The sequence below is a fragment of the Aricia agestis genome, chromosome 16 (assembly GCF_905147365.1).
Source record: "Aricia agestis chromosome 16, ilAriAges1.1, whole genome shotgun sequence".
Classification (NCBI taxonomy): Eukaryota; Metazoa; Arthropoda; class Insecta; order Lepidoptera; family Lycaenidae; genus Aricia; species Aricia agestis.
The window spans coordinates 14132341-14147528 of NC_056421.1; the positions used below are offsets into that span (position 1 = coordinate 14132341).

The 15188-nt window shown below is 40.1% G+C and overlaps 2 protein-coding genes across 4 annotated transcripts in view; one reads left to right on the forward strand and one right to left on the reverse strand.

The window, feature by feature from the left end:
* Positions 1-747: 747 nt before the first annotated feature.
* LOC121734838 (eukaryotic translation initiation factor 5) overlaps positions 748-15188 on the forward strand; it is a 33028-nt gene continuing 18587 nt past the window's right edge. For 2 of the 3 annotated variants that reach the window (XM_042125464.1, XM_042125465.1), the window contains exons 1-2: positions 748-960; positions 1184-1306. The gene's annotated coding sequence lies outside the window, so the exon portion shown is untranslated. Of the gene's footprint in view, positions 961-987; positions 1046-1183; positions 1307-15188 lie in introns of those variants that run through there. The other variant, XM_042125466.1, reaches the window with a different exon arrangement.
* Positions 12850-13922, reverse strand: LOC121734840 (retinol dehydrogenase 13-like). The gene has a single exon (XM_042125469.1). The coding sequence runs from the start codon at positions 13838-13840 to the stop codon at positions 12917-12919; it is 924 nt and encodes a 307-aa protein (XP_041981403.1). The 5' UTR covers positions 13841-13922; the 3' UTR covers positions 12850-12916.

Here is a 15188-nt window from a genome sequence, read left to right on the forward strand (position 1 = left end):
ACCATTTAAGGTTGATATTGAACATCGCGCACCTTCAATCTAATAATTGTCAAAAAAACTGTTCAATAAAATTGAAGCGTGATATTGCACAATACAATTGATCGTCTAGGGCCGGTTTACGCAACAAATCATAGAAGTTTTCAAGAAAAATAATAAATAAAAGCCTTAAAATGTTATCCCGTAGTTATTTTATTTTATAACCTTGGTTGACATTTCAATTTGGAAAAATATTTGAAAAATTGGAAAAATATATTGGAAATTTTTCTTTTTTTCTTTTCTTTTCTTTCAGAAATTTTTCCATTACCCATCTGTAGGCCTCACTGATTGGTTCACACTCGGTGTTTCCGGCCGGCAACACCGAGTGTTGTCGTGCAGTCCTGCCGTGAATGGGCCCTTTAATGCCGGTCAGAAAATACAAAATAGCACAGTCCACAGCGGTTCAGTCAATGCACAGACACAGATGACAGAGGTGAGAGGATGACAAAAAATTTACGTCATAGACAAAAGTCTATATCAACCTATATCCTTAATCTATGATATCAACATTTCCTGCCATTTCGCAACTCATTTATTTTAAAAATATTTCATATCTTCTAAATTCTGGTATATTATATTTGTCTAGTTGCACATAAATTTTAATAATATTTTACTCTTATAATACTAATTACGTCCACCATGAACACATAAAAAAAATCTTTTTTTTTTATTTTTTATTTCTGTTTATAAATATAATCATTTCCGGTGTGAAGGTAGTTCCAGAAACGAAAGTCTTGCGACTTGCAATTTTTTCATTTATTTTCTGTCGTCATATTTTAGCCACGGAATCGCGTACGCGTTTTGTCTTTTGTGGATTCTTATTTATTTTATGTTCGTTCTCCGTGGAAAGTTTGTCGTGTTCTCGCGAATTTAATTCGTTCACACTTCGATTATTGGAAGACCTCTGCATTGGTCCGGAGGAAGGTACGCATAGCGACAATATCGAATATCTTTTCTATATTTACATACCTATAAGGGAACACCGTAGATACCACGTTTTCGCCAGCTGGTGCGTACGTTTCTTAGTCGGAAAATCCGTTAAATAGCTGTATCTGGTGGATTTAACGTGGCTGGACGTTTGATTTTCGTCACATAGATGTAGTGCGATTGTGTCTGTAATACATTGGTAAATTTTGCGTTGTGTCAGGTTGGTGGTGTGCCCGGCTCTTCCCTGGTGCAAGCTAAGTGGAAGGATCAACAATTCATCCCATCTGTGAGCTTCCGTCCAGTGGGGCGCTACCATTTTATATGACTTTAGCAAGATATACAGGTTAGTACGAGCCTAGTCTAATTTCGCAATAGTGCAACTTAGGTTATTTCTTAACGTCACCTCGTCAATAAATTCTAGTTAAAAAATAGTTAGGCTATACACTTTTCATTCAGATGTTGCAAGAAGTTCTTCATAAATAAATTTTATGTGTATTACTTGTTCTAAAATAATTATGCCAACCATTATTAATTATTTATAAAAGATATTGGTGTAACTAGTTTTTACATTTAAGAGTAAAGAGTAATCTGTTTATGAGCAGATTGTATGTGTATTTTGCTCTTACGGTACCATAATTACTCATGGTACCATATTAATAAGCAGCTTCTAAAAAATGTCCAGTCATCCCTGGGAAATGATGAATGGCCAAGGGAAAATGCATGTCATTAATAAATGGAAGAGTGTTCCATTTTATCAAGTTTAACCAGGCTTCTCCTCAATTTAAGGTATTTGTCCTGGTTGGAAGAGTATATTTTGATATTTTACTCTGTATTTGTTTCGACATTTAGTTTAATAACATACATTATAACACGGTCACATTAACTTGACGCATGGTTTGATGATGTCATTATGGAGCGGGCAAGTTATTGCATTCCAGCGATGCGTTAAGTTAATTTGACCATGTTATACTTCACTAAACCTTTACCTTAGCTAAGTGACAGACAGCCACATCACACTAATGAGGCTTATCTCCAGCGATGTACCCCTAGGTAAGCCAAATTAAACAAATTAGTTTTGCATTGCAACTTACCGATTGGCTGCAAACCTTACTATTGGTGCCTCCTACTTCGAAAATAAATTATTGTGTTTTTAGCTTGACTCTCGACTTGAAATCTTTGGAAAAATTATTTTGGTTGAAAAAACTTAATAATATTATGCTGGGACAACAGTTTGATTTTAACAGGTAGATCACCTGATTTTTATGTTTTTGATAAGAAAAATGATCCATGTATTTAGCGTGTAAAAAGGTGGTCAGGTCAGCTTGTCTATCTCATTCTTACCCTCATAGTGTTAAAGAAAAGGGTATACGCACCTTTTACAAGTGGAAGAGCCATGCTTCGGCACGAATGGGCCGGCTCGACTGGAGAAATACTATGTTCTCACAGAAAACCGGGGTTTCGCCGAGTGAGTGACTTTACCGGAGGCCCAATCCCATACCCTATTCTCTTCCCTAGCCTCCCCTATTCCCTTCCCTTCCCTTCCTTTCCCTACCCTCCCCTATTCCCTCTTAAAAGGCCGGCAACGCTGCTCTTCTGATGCTGCGAGTGTCCATGGGCGACGGAAGTTGCTTTCCATCAGGTGACCCGTTTGCTCATTTGCCCCCTTATTTCATAAAAAAAACCTTTGGGCATCATGAAGTAGCAGATTTAGAAGCTGTTACAAATGTGAAAGTAAGTATTGGAATTCAGAGAGTGTTGTTTTACAAGCGAACTGTTATCAGCATTCAGTTAATGGGTAACGGACGTCAGTGATAAAAATGTTTTGTTTGACTACACATTACACACTTTTGGAGCATTAACTTACTTTTGTTGTGTCAACAAAGACTATATTTGTAAATACTTTCACATTCATCATCATTGTCTTGTCATTGAGGATATTAAAGGCATAAAGGCTTATTGTTCATGATGGATAACTATGATTGCCAATATTTTAAGGTACAAGTTGGAAGCCGGCTACATGAAGTTGCAGCAGACAACGTGTCGTCGCGACAATACTGGTTTCAATGTATTTCTATGAAATACCCTTCGCAGCTAGCGACACGAAGGACACGTCTTATTCATAGAAACCAGTAGTGTCGCGACGACACGTTGTCTGCTGCAACTTCTTGTAGCCGGCTTCCAACTTGCACCTTTATGTGTAGATTCCTACAGTATGCGATATGCATAATCAACATTGGTCATGGCCGGGCAATCATAAACGAATATGCCCCTTCACATGTTTGAAATCGCCTGTATATTTGTCAACTAGATGACGCCCGCAACTCCCGTTGCGCCAAAATTCATTTATCGCGCGGAAACCGTACATTTTTCCGGGATAAAAACTACCCTTGTCCTTTTTTCGGGCTCAAAGTATCTTCATGCCAAATTTCAGCAAAATCGGTTCAGCGGTTTGAGCGTGAAGAGGTAACAGACAGACAGACAGACAGACACACTTTCGCATTATGGATTATATTAGTATGGATGGACACTGGCAACTCTGGTGTCGGTTTTTGCTCCTTAAAATTAAAATTCTCTCTCTCTCATGATACACTCTGCGAAACATTTTTTTATCGTAGAGCGCTTTTCTTATTCCCGACATTTCTCCTACTTTCGAGCAGCTTTATATTATGTCGCATCTAGGACTACTACCACGTACTACTTTGAATATATTGTCTGAGCTTAAACGTCGTTCGTCGGTTTTCTGGGTGCCGTATTGATCCGGTCAAGCCGGCCCATCAGTGCCGAAGCGTCGCTTCCCAATTACAATTTATTATGTGTCCAAGTTAGAATGTATTACATGTTTTGATGGCACTTGACTGTAGAGTGTAGACTGTAGGTGTTACGTATTCGGTATTGGTTATGTCACTGGGTCGACGGCCGCGCTGTCTCGTGAGTCGCGAGTTGCGACGCGACGGCAGAAAACTATACGGGGATGGCCTGCTTTTGCATATCATTACATAAAAGTATAAAACATAATATTATCTTTAAATATTATATCAATTTAAATATAATATGGAGGAAGAAAGAGTTCAACTTACACAGGAGACTTCTTTCTAAAAGTTATTAGGTAGAGAGAAGTAGAGTTTGTAATTGAAACCGGTGAAAGGCCTCATGTAGACGTTCTAAAAGTGTTAACCTTGTTAACTTATTTAGAAATAAATATTATGATTTTGAAAAGGATAAAACGTAAAGATCATGTTGTCTCTTTTATAAATATATACGAAGAACGAGAGAGATGATTATGGTAATTCATCCGGGTTTATGTTTAAACCTAATCTGTTATCTGCGCCAGTTTGCTCATGCCATAAATCCCCAAGCGGCACCCGCATAACAATTGAAAATCTATTGTATCTGCGATTCCCACCGCCCACGATCGAGGTACTAATTAAAATGCTGCCGTCAAGTTCCATATAAATTAAAAAAGGCTCTGACAGAAAACTTATAATAAACCCTATATTTTCCAAGATAGCTGATGATGCTAAGAATTTTATCATTACAGACAAACATCTCTTTTTTCGTCTGGGGCTAAAAACCTTAACGAAAATAAGGATTTCAGTCCCACGCACAACCTTTTATAACTAATCCTGTAAGTTTCGGGTGGGTGCGGATTCTCGCAATCCGCTCAAAGCCAGCCAAGCGGCGGAGGGTAGGAGCGGAGAAAATGGCCCGTTAATATCGCGATGGAAAATGGAAATGCGATTAGGTGGTTCTATTTCTGTATCAGATTGAGTTTAGAAGAAAATTGTACAGTGATTTTGAGATAAAGTAAATAGGATGTTAAACGTCTTGCAATCGCGAAGCGTCCATTGATACCCGTCGATCTTGGAATAGGTTCGTGCGCGCTAACAATTTTTTTATGAACTAAGGGGGCAAACAGGCAAACCGGTCACCTGATGGAAAGCAACTTCTGTCGCCCATGGACACACGCAGCATCAGAGTGCGTTGCCTGCGTTGATAGGGTAATAGGGGAGGGTAGGGAAGGGAAGCGCTGTTTCACGCCGATTTTCATCAACAAAATCAAATTTTTTCATGGGATTCAAATTATCTTCATATCCATCAGAATTCAGAAGCGGTTCGGTGACGGATAGACATATTTATAAATATGTTATTAGTCCGTTAGATGTAACCTAGTAGAGTAGCATTAGCTCTAGGGAATGCAAATCTCGCGAGATTGGGGCTCAAGCGAGATCCCGCGAGTTTAGGGATACAATACCGCGAGATCTCGCCAATTTCGAGATCTCGCGAGACTAGCAGTTTGGTGGTTTTTTTTTGCAAATAACCACAATATTTCAATAAATTACAAAAGAAAGGAATAAATAATAATAATAGCTCCCACACCGGTTTCGGTGACGGTGGCCGATTTAATTGAAACCAGGCCAGCTACGCAGGAGTAATTTTTATAGTGCCCAAGTGTGTGCGCAGTACACAAGAGCACTCTCATAACCCAGTGGGACGGAAGACCGACACGACTGGCAAGAGATCAGGCGCAGGACCGACTTTTTACATGCCCATCCGACGCATGGATCATCTTACTTGTCAGACAATCAGGTGATCAGCCTGCATTATCCTAACCAAACTTGGAAATAACATGTTTCCAACGCGGGAATCGAACCCACGACCTCCGAGTCAAGAGCCGCGCTCTATACCACTAGACCACGGAGGCATTCAAGGAATAAATATTATAAGTATTTAAGGTTAACATTCATTTTCAATAATTTTTTTCAATAGAATTTTATGCATCAAACATTGTTAAATGTATATGTCTATAATTTTTAAGTAGTAAACTTTGTCATACGTATCTACTATCTATCAAATAACAAATGAAAGAAATAACCAGCCTTCTATTCTCATGTGCGCTTTTATAATTTTGGACGTGGCGGTAATATCGTGGACGTCCGCGGTAAAACTATAACATGGAGACGCATTTAAATTTCCGTCGACGATAACTTTTTAACGTGCACTTTAAACATCACGTCGTCTTTACTTCTGAACCGCACAAAACGTCCGCGGTACGTAAAATCAAAAGGGCATATTTTAACGTACCTACCCTACGTTTTGTCGTGAAAGCATCCACGATAAAGTGACGTCCAGAATAATAAAAGCGCACATTATCAAACACAAATATTTTAGTAATAAAACAGTTCTTTTATAACTAACAAAACAACGAGAAGTCAAAATTCAGGACCTAGTTGAAAATCACAGTGCACAGTTGCTGGTCTCTCTTTGTTTTTACTCCGTGATCGCAATTACGTCCGTGTCCGTCCGCTCTTCGAATAAGACGTTTTATGCTCAAGTGCAATCTCGTCAAACTCGCGAGATCTCGCCTTTTTTTCGTCCGAGATCAATCTCGCTAAAAAAGGCCGAGATCTCGCGAGAACGAGATTGCATTCCCTAATTAGCTCTTGCAGAGGTTACATCTGTTTATCTGAATTACCAGATAAACAGAATTTTCACAAAAAACATAGCATTATAATTTCAATTTCAAACTCGATCTACAAAATATTATGTAATCCGACATTTTAGTTTAAAGCACGAAATGTCATTGAACCCAGCATGAGATGCGAATACGTGCACCGCATTGTTATCGCGTATCAGACCATCTGAGTGATGGGAGATTTGTCTTGAATGTTTGCTGATGTATTATTCCAAAGTCTGCCGCGACCGGCGAATTCTTGGCAATTTTTACACAACAGCAGTATGTGGGTTATGTTTTTTCGTGGCATATAGGTGAAAATTTAACCAAATTGCGCCTAGGAATTCTTAAAATGTTTGGCGAAATCCTAACTATGATATTCTTCAAGTTACGAGTTCTATTTAATAAAAATTGAAGCTAAATTAATAAGCTTACGCTTATTAATTCAGTTTACTAATACGTGGGAGAGCCATACTTCGGCACGAATGGGCCGGCTCGACCGTAGAAATACCACGTTCTCACAGAAAGCCGGCGTGAAACAGCGCTTGCGCTGTGTTTCGCCGAGTGAGTGAGTTTACCGGAGGCCCAATCCCCTACCCTATTTCTTTCCCTACCCTCCCCTATTCCCTTCCCTACCCTCCCCTATTCCCTTCCCTACCCTCCCCTATTACCCTTTTCCCTATTAAAAGGCCGGCAACGCACTTGCAGCTCTTCTGATGCTGCGAGTGTCCATGGGCGACGATAGTTGCTTTCCATCAGGTGGCCCGTTTGCTCGTTTGTCCCCTTATTTCATAAAAAAAAAAGCTTTTCGAAAATCTGTCGGCCAGGGGCCGGAAATCTAACTAGCTTTAAATATTGAAATAAAAAACTTTGACTAATGCCATTCAATAGTGTTGCTGATATGGACAAATTCTGGAAAATTCGCCATTATTCCGGTGCGGTAAATCCCGAAAATTAGCCATGTATTTTTTGTTTTGGAACCCAGATGCTTTTTGCAGAGCATGAGAGTATTTAAACGAATTTCCATCTCAATTCTCAAGCCCACATCCTCATATCCTGTAACAAAGCCTTATCCTGCAATCTAAACAGGTTTAGGTATGGAATCAGCTGTGTCGCGGAAGGTTCCAGATGGATCGATATCACGCATGCGCATTGCGGCCTGCGAAGCCTCCAACTATCAACTGCCGGGAGCCGGGATGGACTATTGACAAATGCGTTTAGTGGCTATTGATTGGAGTAACTTGAGATGGCATCTGCCGTCTACTATCTAGTCTAGATTTTGAGCTATGATTTTGGTTGTAAAAGTTTGAGCAAAATGGGAGTTATACTTTGCAGGCGTTCTAATGCTGCAATGTTTAAAAGGACTGCAGTACAACTGAAAAAGAATAGAAATACAGACTTTAACCATAAAATGTAAGATGTCTTTGTCACTTTGTCAGACATAAAGAAAATTGGCTACCACAAGTCACAACTCACAACCATTCTATATTGGATGGATTGGATTGGATGTGCGATTGCTAGTAATTTCTAAAAACACTTCTCTTTGTAGAAAGAGACGACATGATATTTAATCCACAATAATTGTGGATTGTGGATTTGTTTAGTTGGAATTCTGTAACACAATTATTGTGTTACAGAATTCCAACTAAATAATATAACTATTAGCTCTAGATACTATTAAGTGCGATTACGCGACGCGGACGTCCGTTACAAATTGTAATTACGGACTCAATTACGAATACTTGACCCCACTGATTTGAGGCCCTGAAACCTAAAAAGTAAAAACGCTTTCGAAGACCTACAAGTAGGTCTAGACCTGTCAGGTCTAGATAGAACCTTGAAATACTAAAAGGCTTATGTGCCATTGCCCAGTTAAAGTGAGGCGAATTGCATAAGGGATTTATTACGAGTAGTTTTTAGCCTTTATTTAAAATTCTAGCCATTGACGTTAATGAATTCACATTAACGTCAATGGCCAAAATCGCTTAGCAGATTTTTTCCACTTCATAGAATTATTGTAGATTGAAGTCCTGTTTATGACAGAGTAATTCGTCTATTGATTTATAGCTCTTCTCTTTTAGAGGCGTCCGAATATTATGTTGTTATCGTGAAACAGGGGATACCAATATTTACAAATTCGAATGAAACAAGCAACAATAATAGTAGTAGTGTACTGCAGTCTGCAACCGTACTATAGCAAACTAGATGACGCCCGCAACTCCGTTGCGCCAAAATTTGTATCGCACATAACCAGCAAAATCGGTTCAGCGGTTTGGGCGTGAAGATTTATTTATTTATGCCGTTTTCGGGTTCCGTAGTGTTTTTTAGAACAAAATCGTGTCGATGTCCACACGAGTGGCTGTTGTATTGTGTACTTGGAACTTCGCCCCCACGGCTTGACCTCCTGTCGCGGATGCGACACACTCAGTGACCTCAAGTAATCTAGACCAACAAGCAGACTATATTATGTTATTAGATATCCGCATATTTATGCCAGTATACTTCAGGGCAGTAGCGTGTAGAGACTAGAGATATAGGCTGTGCACAACATAAAAAACTTCTAAAGGGTTTTGTGTTGTTTTACTGCGAATCGGGGAAAAAATGGCTGTGTGTGACATACTGACGGATAGACAAACAGACAAGACGAATCCATAAAGAGTTCCGTTTTTAGCATTTGGCTACGAAACCCTAGAAAAGCTTAAAATTAATTTCCACAAGTTTCGATTTTAATGAGGTTAACTATATCCGATGTAACTAAGACCGTGGCAAGGTCAATTTTAATTATTACATCTATCTATATATTAATACGTGAGAGAAAAACTTTGTAACCCTTTTTACGAAAAATGGGGAAAACGTAGGTGCATGAAATTTCGCACAGTTATAGTTTATATGGTGAAGGAGTGCATCGAGCTAATATTATTTTAAAATGATGCTTTTATCATATATATTTTTACCAAATAAAACGTTACACACACTACGACACTACTACTAGGAAAAATAACAGATTTTTGAGTGACAAGCCTATACATACGAATTATACTCTTTTATTTATGGTTGAAGTCTGTTGACAACAAGTTGACAATTTGAAAATGGATTATTGTTTTTTTTATTTAATTTTAGATACTATTAGACAATGCTTAAACGGCCAGTCTGAGATCAGCTGAGTCCCAGAGACAAGAATTGAAAAAAAAAACCGGCCAAGTGCGAGTCGGACTCGCGCACCGAGGGTTCCGACAGCTTAAAGGTATTATAGACCTGAGTATTTAGTATGAATTTCAATTTAATACCTCTACGCGTTTATGAGGAAATGGGTAGTAAGTTTAAAATTATTAAAAAAAAATATATTATGTGATGTAACTAAAAATTTATGGTTTTCGTAATTTTTCCTTTATCTATGCTATAAGACGTTGCTTCGTACCAAATTTCAAGATTCTGAGTTCACGGGAAGCACCCTGTAGGTTTTGATTCCCTTGCAAGTGTCGAAAATTTGCGGCATAAACGGCTGTATCTTTTGATTGCGTTGGCTTAGAAGTTTGATTTTTTCACAGCTTCAAGGGACAGTAGACCTGAGTAATTGATATAAATTTCAGCTTCATGCCTCCACGCGTTCCTGAGAAAAAGGGTCTTGACAGACGGACAGACGGACAACAAAGTGATCCTATAAGGGTTCCGTTTTTTCCTTTTGAGGTACGGAACCCTAAAAACTATGATGAAGTCGATATTTTTTACAAAATACAGGTAGTAGTCCTAATGTCGTTGCAAGTAAGGTCGAATTTCGACCATTGGGCGATCTCTAGTATTATTAAATATGTTTACTGGACCACCACTCTACATACGAGATTGAGATCTAAATCAAACCAAATCCGTAATCTATATAAACCTATTTGAAGCGTTCGTTCCTGCTCGAACGGTCTAATAGAGCTTTGTCGTATATTCGAAGCTTCCTCTTCCCCCTAACAAGTCACATCCTCTGTAAACACACCAATAAAATATTCAAAGTACGAAATGCTATTTTCTTTAATCCGCATGGATATTGTATGATATTTACTTGAACTAGCGAGGCGCTCAGGCTGAGGCACGGCCACGGGTCAGTGAGCATTATGTGATTATACGTGACGGCATAATATATGAGCCGTGATATTGCCTACGCTTATCCTAGAATAATTCCAAGTGAGCATTAGATTAGCTATTGTAAAAAACTTGAAGGAACTTTTAATAGCAAAGAAATCTATACTAACACGCGTTAGTGAATTAAGGGGGTTAACGAGCAAACGGGTCACCTGATGGAAAGCAACTTCCGTCGCCCATGGACACACGCAACATCAAAAGAGCTGCAGGTGCGTTGCCGGCTTTTTAAGAGGGAATAGGGAAGGGTAGGGAATTGGGCCTCCGGTAAACTCACTCGGCGAAACACAGTGCAAGCGCTGTTTCACGCCGGTTTTCTGTGAGCCCGTGGTATTTCTCCGGTCGAGCCGGCCCATTCGTACCGAAGCATGGCTCTACCACGTAAAGAGTAGTTTAAGTATAGTGTAAAAATCTAGTTCCAATTTACGACAGTATCTAGACTGGAAAGAACAACATTTTAGCACGTAATCTGTCGGCGTGGAGGCGTAAACGCTAAGTCAAGGATGTTTTCATTTGCGGCACAAAATTACCACGTCCATGCCACGTTGACGAGGTAAACATTACGAGCGTAATCGGGTAATATATTGATTGGTTGAGAAAGAGAATAGAAGGTACCTAATCGGTTTTAAAGACGGAACTAAAACAAATGGAAACGACCTGGCAACCCTAGTCACATCCAGGTTTTTTTTTAACTTTAAAATTTGATGTGCCCAGCAGCAGTGAGCAAAGATATTAGAAAGTTGACCGAAATAATTTTTACCCTATTTTTTATGAAATAAGGGGGCAAACGAGCAAACGAGTCACCTGATGGAAAGCAACTTCCGTCGCCCATGGACACTCGCAGCATCAGAAAAGCTGTAGGTGCGTTGCCGGCCTTTTAGAGGGAATAGGGTAATAGGGGAGGGTAGGGAGGAGAATAGGGGAGGGTAGGGAAGGGAATAGGGTAGGGGATTGGGCCTCCGGTAAACTCACTCACTTGGCGAAACACAGCGCAAGCTCTGTTTCACGCTGGTTTTCTGTGAGAACGTGGTTTTTCTCCGGTCGAGCCGGCCCATTCGTGCCGAAGCGTCTATCTCCCACGTCTATCTATGTCCATTATCCAGGAAATAAAACATGAATTAAAACTCATTAAGAATTTTAAAACAACGTGATAATTGTAATGTCATTAGTTATAATTATTGTTGTGGTCAAATGACTATGATATTATTGGCTGCAGTATCGGCTTTGAACCCTCGGCGGTGAACAATCTCACTGATAAGTCGTGTTATCGGAACAATGCCAGTCTACATGATCGAGTACAGTCTTATGTGGTCATTGATTTCTCCACATTTTGTTCAAGTTCTTATAGACAGACCTAGCAGAATAACCTTGAACTTTTTTTCCATTTGATTGGTTGTTCTTGTGGATTTAATGGATAGATACCAATTAAAAGTTTTAATATGTTCATGTGCACCGCAACACACTGTTTCTTTTAATAGGCCGAATAAAAACCCAACATTTCCAAACAATCATCATTGTCAAACTTTGCTACCGTATGTAGACCATTATATCAAGTTACGCCATGGCTGTGACACGACAATAATGCGTGATGGGTGTGTTTTGAAACGTATTGACGACTCCACGCCGGATGTGCCATTACAACGGAAACTGGACCGAGCCGGGACAAAGAGAGACTTTCACTGATGGAAAGTCCTTCGGAGCATTAAAAAACTCTTATACTGACAAAAGCTAGACCATCTAACTGATGTAAATCTAGTCCTTTAAAACATTGGACAACTCTCACACAGATATATCCATCAATCCATCATAGTCGAAAGAAACAGGAGTAGGCAATCGGCTACTAATAACGTACTAATAGCTACCATTAGCGTGTTACATTACCTCTGAATAGCAATTTACCTATCATGTGTCCCCATACGCACACTCCTGTCCCGGTCGCTTTGCGCCCCACCAAAGAGTAGGTCTCTTTGGTGGGGGTCAAGTACAAACCGAACACTGGGCATTTCCCTTCCATGTTAGCCCAGCGTCCTATATTTCAAATGAAGTGATTAAGCTGGAATATAGCTTACAAAACTTAAGAATTTTTAAAGGAGCCAAAATTAAAAAAAGCCGCCAGATACCAGTTATATCTGGACATCTAGTTGGTGTCCACAATGAATGTGACCCTGACCTCCGGATCATTCTCGCATCCGTCTGCAGTGATAGCTATCTCACCTTGGCTAGGTCAGCGATTGTGAGTACACGCAGAAGTAAATACACCCATGATACTTTATATGATAATAAATTTAATTGCTGAATTTAATGCTAATTTACATTGTTTAACACGGGTTTCAGTAACTCGTTACTGGCATTTTCAGTAAAATATTATTTATTTACTTAGAAGTTATTTAATTCCCAATCTTCATCATCTGTTATTTTAACTAACCTCTTAGACTCTTCCCACAGCCTTCTAGTGAGTTCCGCGTCTTCAGCAAACCAACTACTGTAGAACTCCTTACAATATAGGAAATTTTTCCCACTGGAGTTCACAACTTTTTCTTCAGACGCCAACCAGACGTACGCAGTGGCCGCCCGATTCGTAGACTCCCCCATCACAAACAGGGTCCAAGACAAGAACATTCGGGACGGTGTCTCCTGGAAATTCCTCAGGAAATCCGTTTTAACGAGTCCCGGGTCCAGGCTGAACACACTGACGCCGCTGCCGCCGATCCTTTTATTCATCTCGACGGTGAAGAGAACGTCTGCTAGCTTCGCGTTTGAGTACAGACCGAAGCTCGAAAATCGCCCCACGTCGTTCATATGGTCAAAATCTATGTGACCTAGCAGTACAGCTAAAGAAGACACGCTTATTATTCGACTCGGCGCCGACGCTCTTAGGAGCGGGAAAAGTAGAAACGTCATTAAAAAGGTTCCCAAGTAATTGACCTGCATCATAACGTGTATGTCGTCCTCGGTCCGACGATCTTCGAGTCCTATTGCTCCGACGTTGTTGATCAGTATGTTCAACTTCGCCTCGTGGATGTACATTTGGTGGACGAAACTTCTTATTGAGCTCAGAGATTCGAAACTTACTTGTCTGGCAACAACGTTATCGTTTCCCGTAGTATTAACTATACGGGATCTGGTTTCTTCCAATTTGGTAGCATTGCGACCGGTTATGATCACTCTCGCCCCACGTTCTGCCAGTTGGGTGGCCACGTCGACTCCCACACCGGAGGTGGAGCCGGTGACGAGGGCGACTCTGTCGTCGAGCCTCACACTATTCTCACAACGCGCCACTAAATCGTCTTTGACTCTCATATTGTACCTTCTCTTCAAGAGATTCCGATCTAATTGAGATGAATTCGGATTAGATGATAATATAAATAACCTCTTTCGTCCCGACCGTACTACGGCCTACGGAACAGACGTGTGTGATGTGTCGCTTGTATAAAGATTTAAACAAAAGTTAAAAATAAAACTGGAATACAATTGTGTGATTTAAAGCAACTCAATAAGAATCAAAGTGCATAAAATTATCAAGAAGTGAAAGGTGCGTGCGAGTTGTGATCCGAGGCCGCCACCCCTCTCCGCACTTGCGAAACAGGGACAGTGTGATATTGTGATAATTGCCATCTCTATCATACCACAAGGACAATACGGTGCCGCGTGACGTGAGCCGCCTCCTCCACCCAACACCTGTGAGACAACGATGATCGTCATTATTACTGTTCCCCTTACACCCAGGAAGACTGGCAACCGCGCTCGCTATAAACAAATCATAGTGCACGCGCACAAAAAGATCATGCAAACCCCAGCGGAGATCGATAGCAACGCGCGGATAGGTATCGCAGGCGACCCAGGAATCTCCCAACTAATTATATTGCCGCCACGCGCAGTAAAACTAAAATACCTACCAAGCCTACAGATTTATCACTTATTATCTATACTATAATATTATAATTGGGAAGAGTTTGTTTGTTTGTTTGAACGCGCTAATCTCAGGAACTACTGGTCCGATACAGCTTGTTAAAATGTAATGTCTTCTCTTTCATTCATATGAAAATCGAAAGAGGTAACGTGATACTAATTCCGGCGTTAACTTTAACAGTCGTTGGTGAAATTGGGGCTAAAGCTAATAAGAGCGAAGAAATAGATGAAAATGTGGAAAAAACGGGGGAAAATATGGAATTGCTTATTATCTTATGAACTACTGGAGCAATTTTTATGTTATTTGGCAAACATGAAGAATAGAACACGTGAAGGGACATAGGCTATTTTTTGCTGCAAAATGTACGGTTGCGTGAAATTCCTAAATTACGCAAGCGAAGCCGCGCGGAACATCTATGTATAATAAAATCGTAGGAAAGTTAATTCTGTATATTGAATATTTTTGTACAATAAATAAAACTTGGGATGTGATCTACTATGCTAACGCGGACGAAGTCGCGGGTAACAGCTAGTGAGGAGATAATAACCCTCCTGGCAGTCGGGTAAAAAAGGGGCTCAAGGAACAAATTGACAGCTCACTTAAAACATTCACCGATGCCCATGCTATTAAACGAAAACTATCTTGGCCACCTTGCAGGAGCTAAGAGGATCGACGAGCAACTTGAATACAAAGATTGCTATCCTGTTTGAAGAAAATGCACTTCTAAGGGAAAAAATT

Excerpts from the sequence above, each read along its gene's own strand:
- LOC121734840 (XM_042125469.1), bottom strand. The coding sequence starts at position 13,840 with ATGAGAGTCAAAGACGATTTAGTGGCGCGTTGTGAGAATAGTGTGAGG.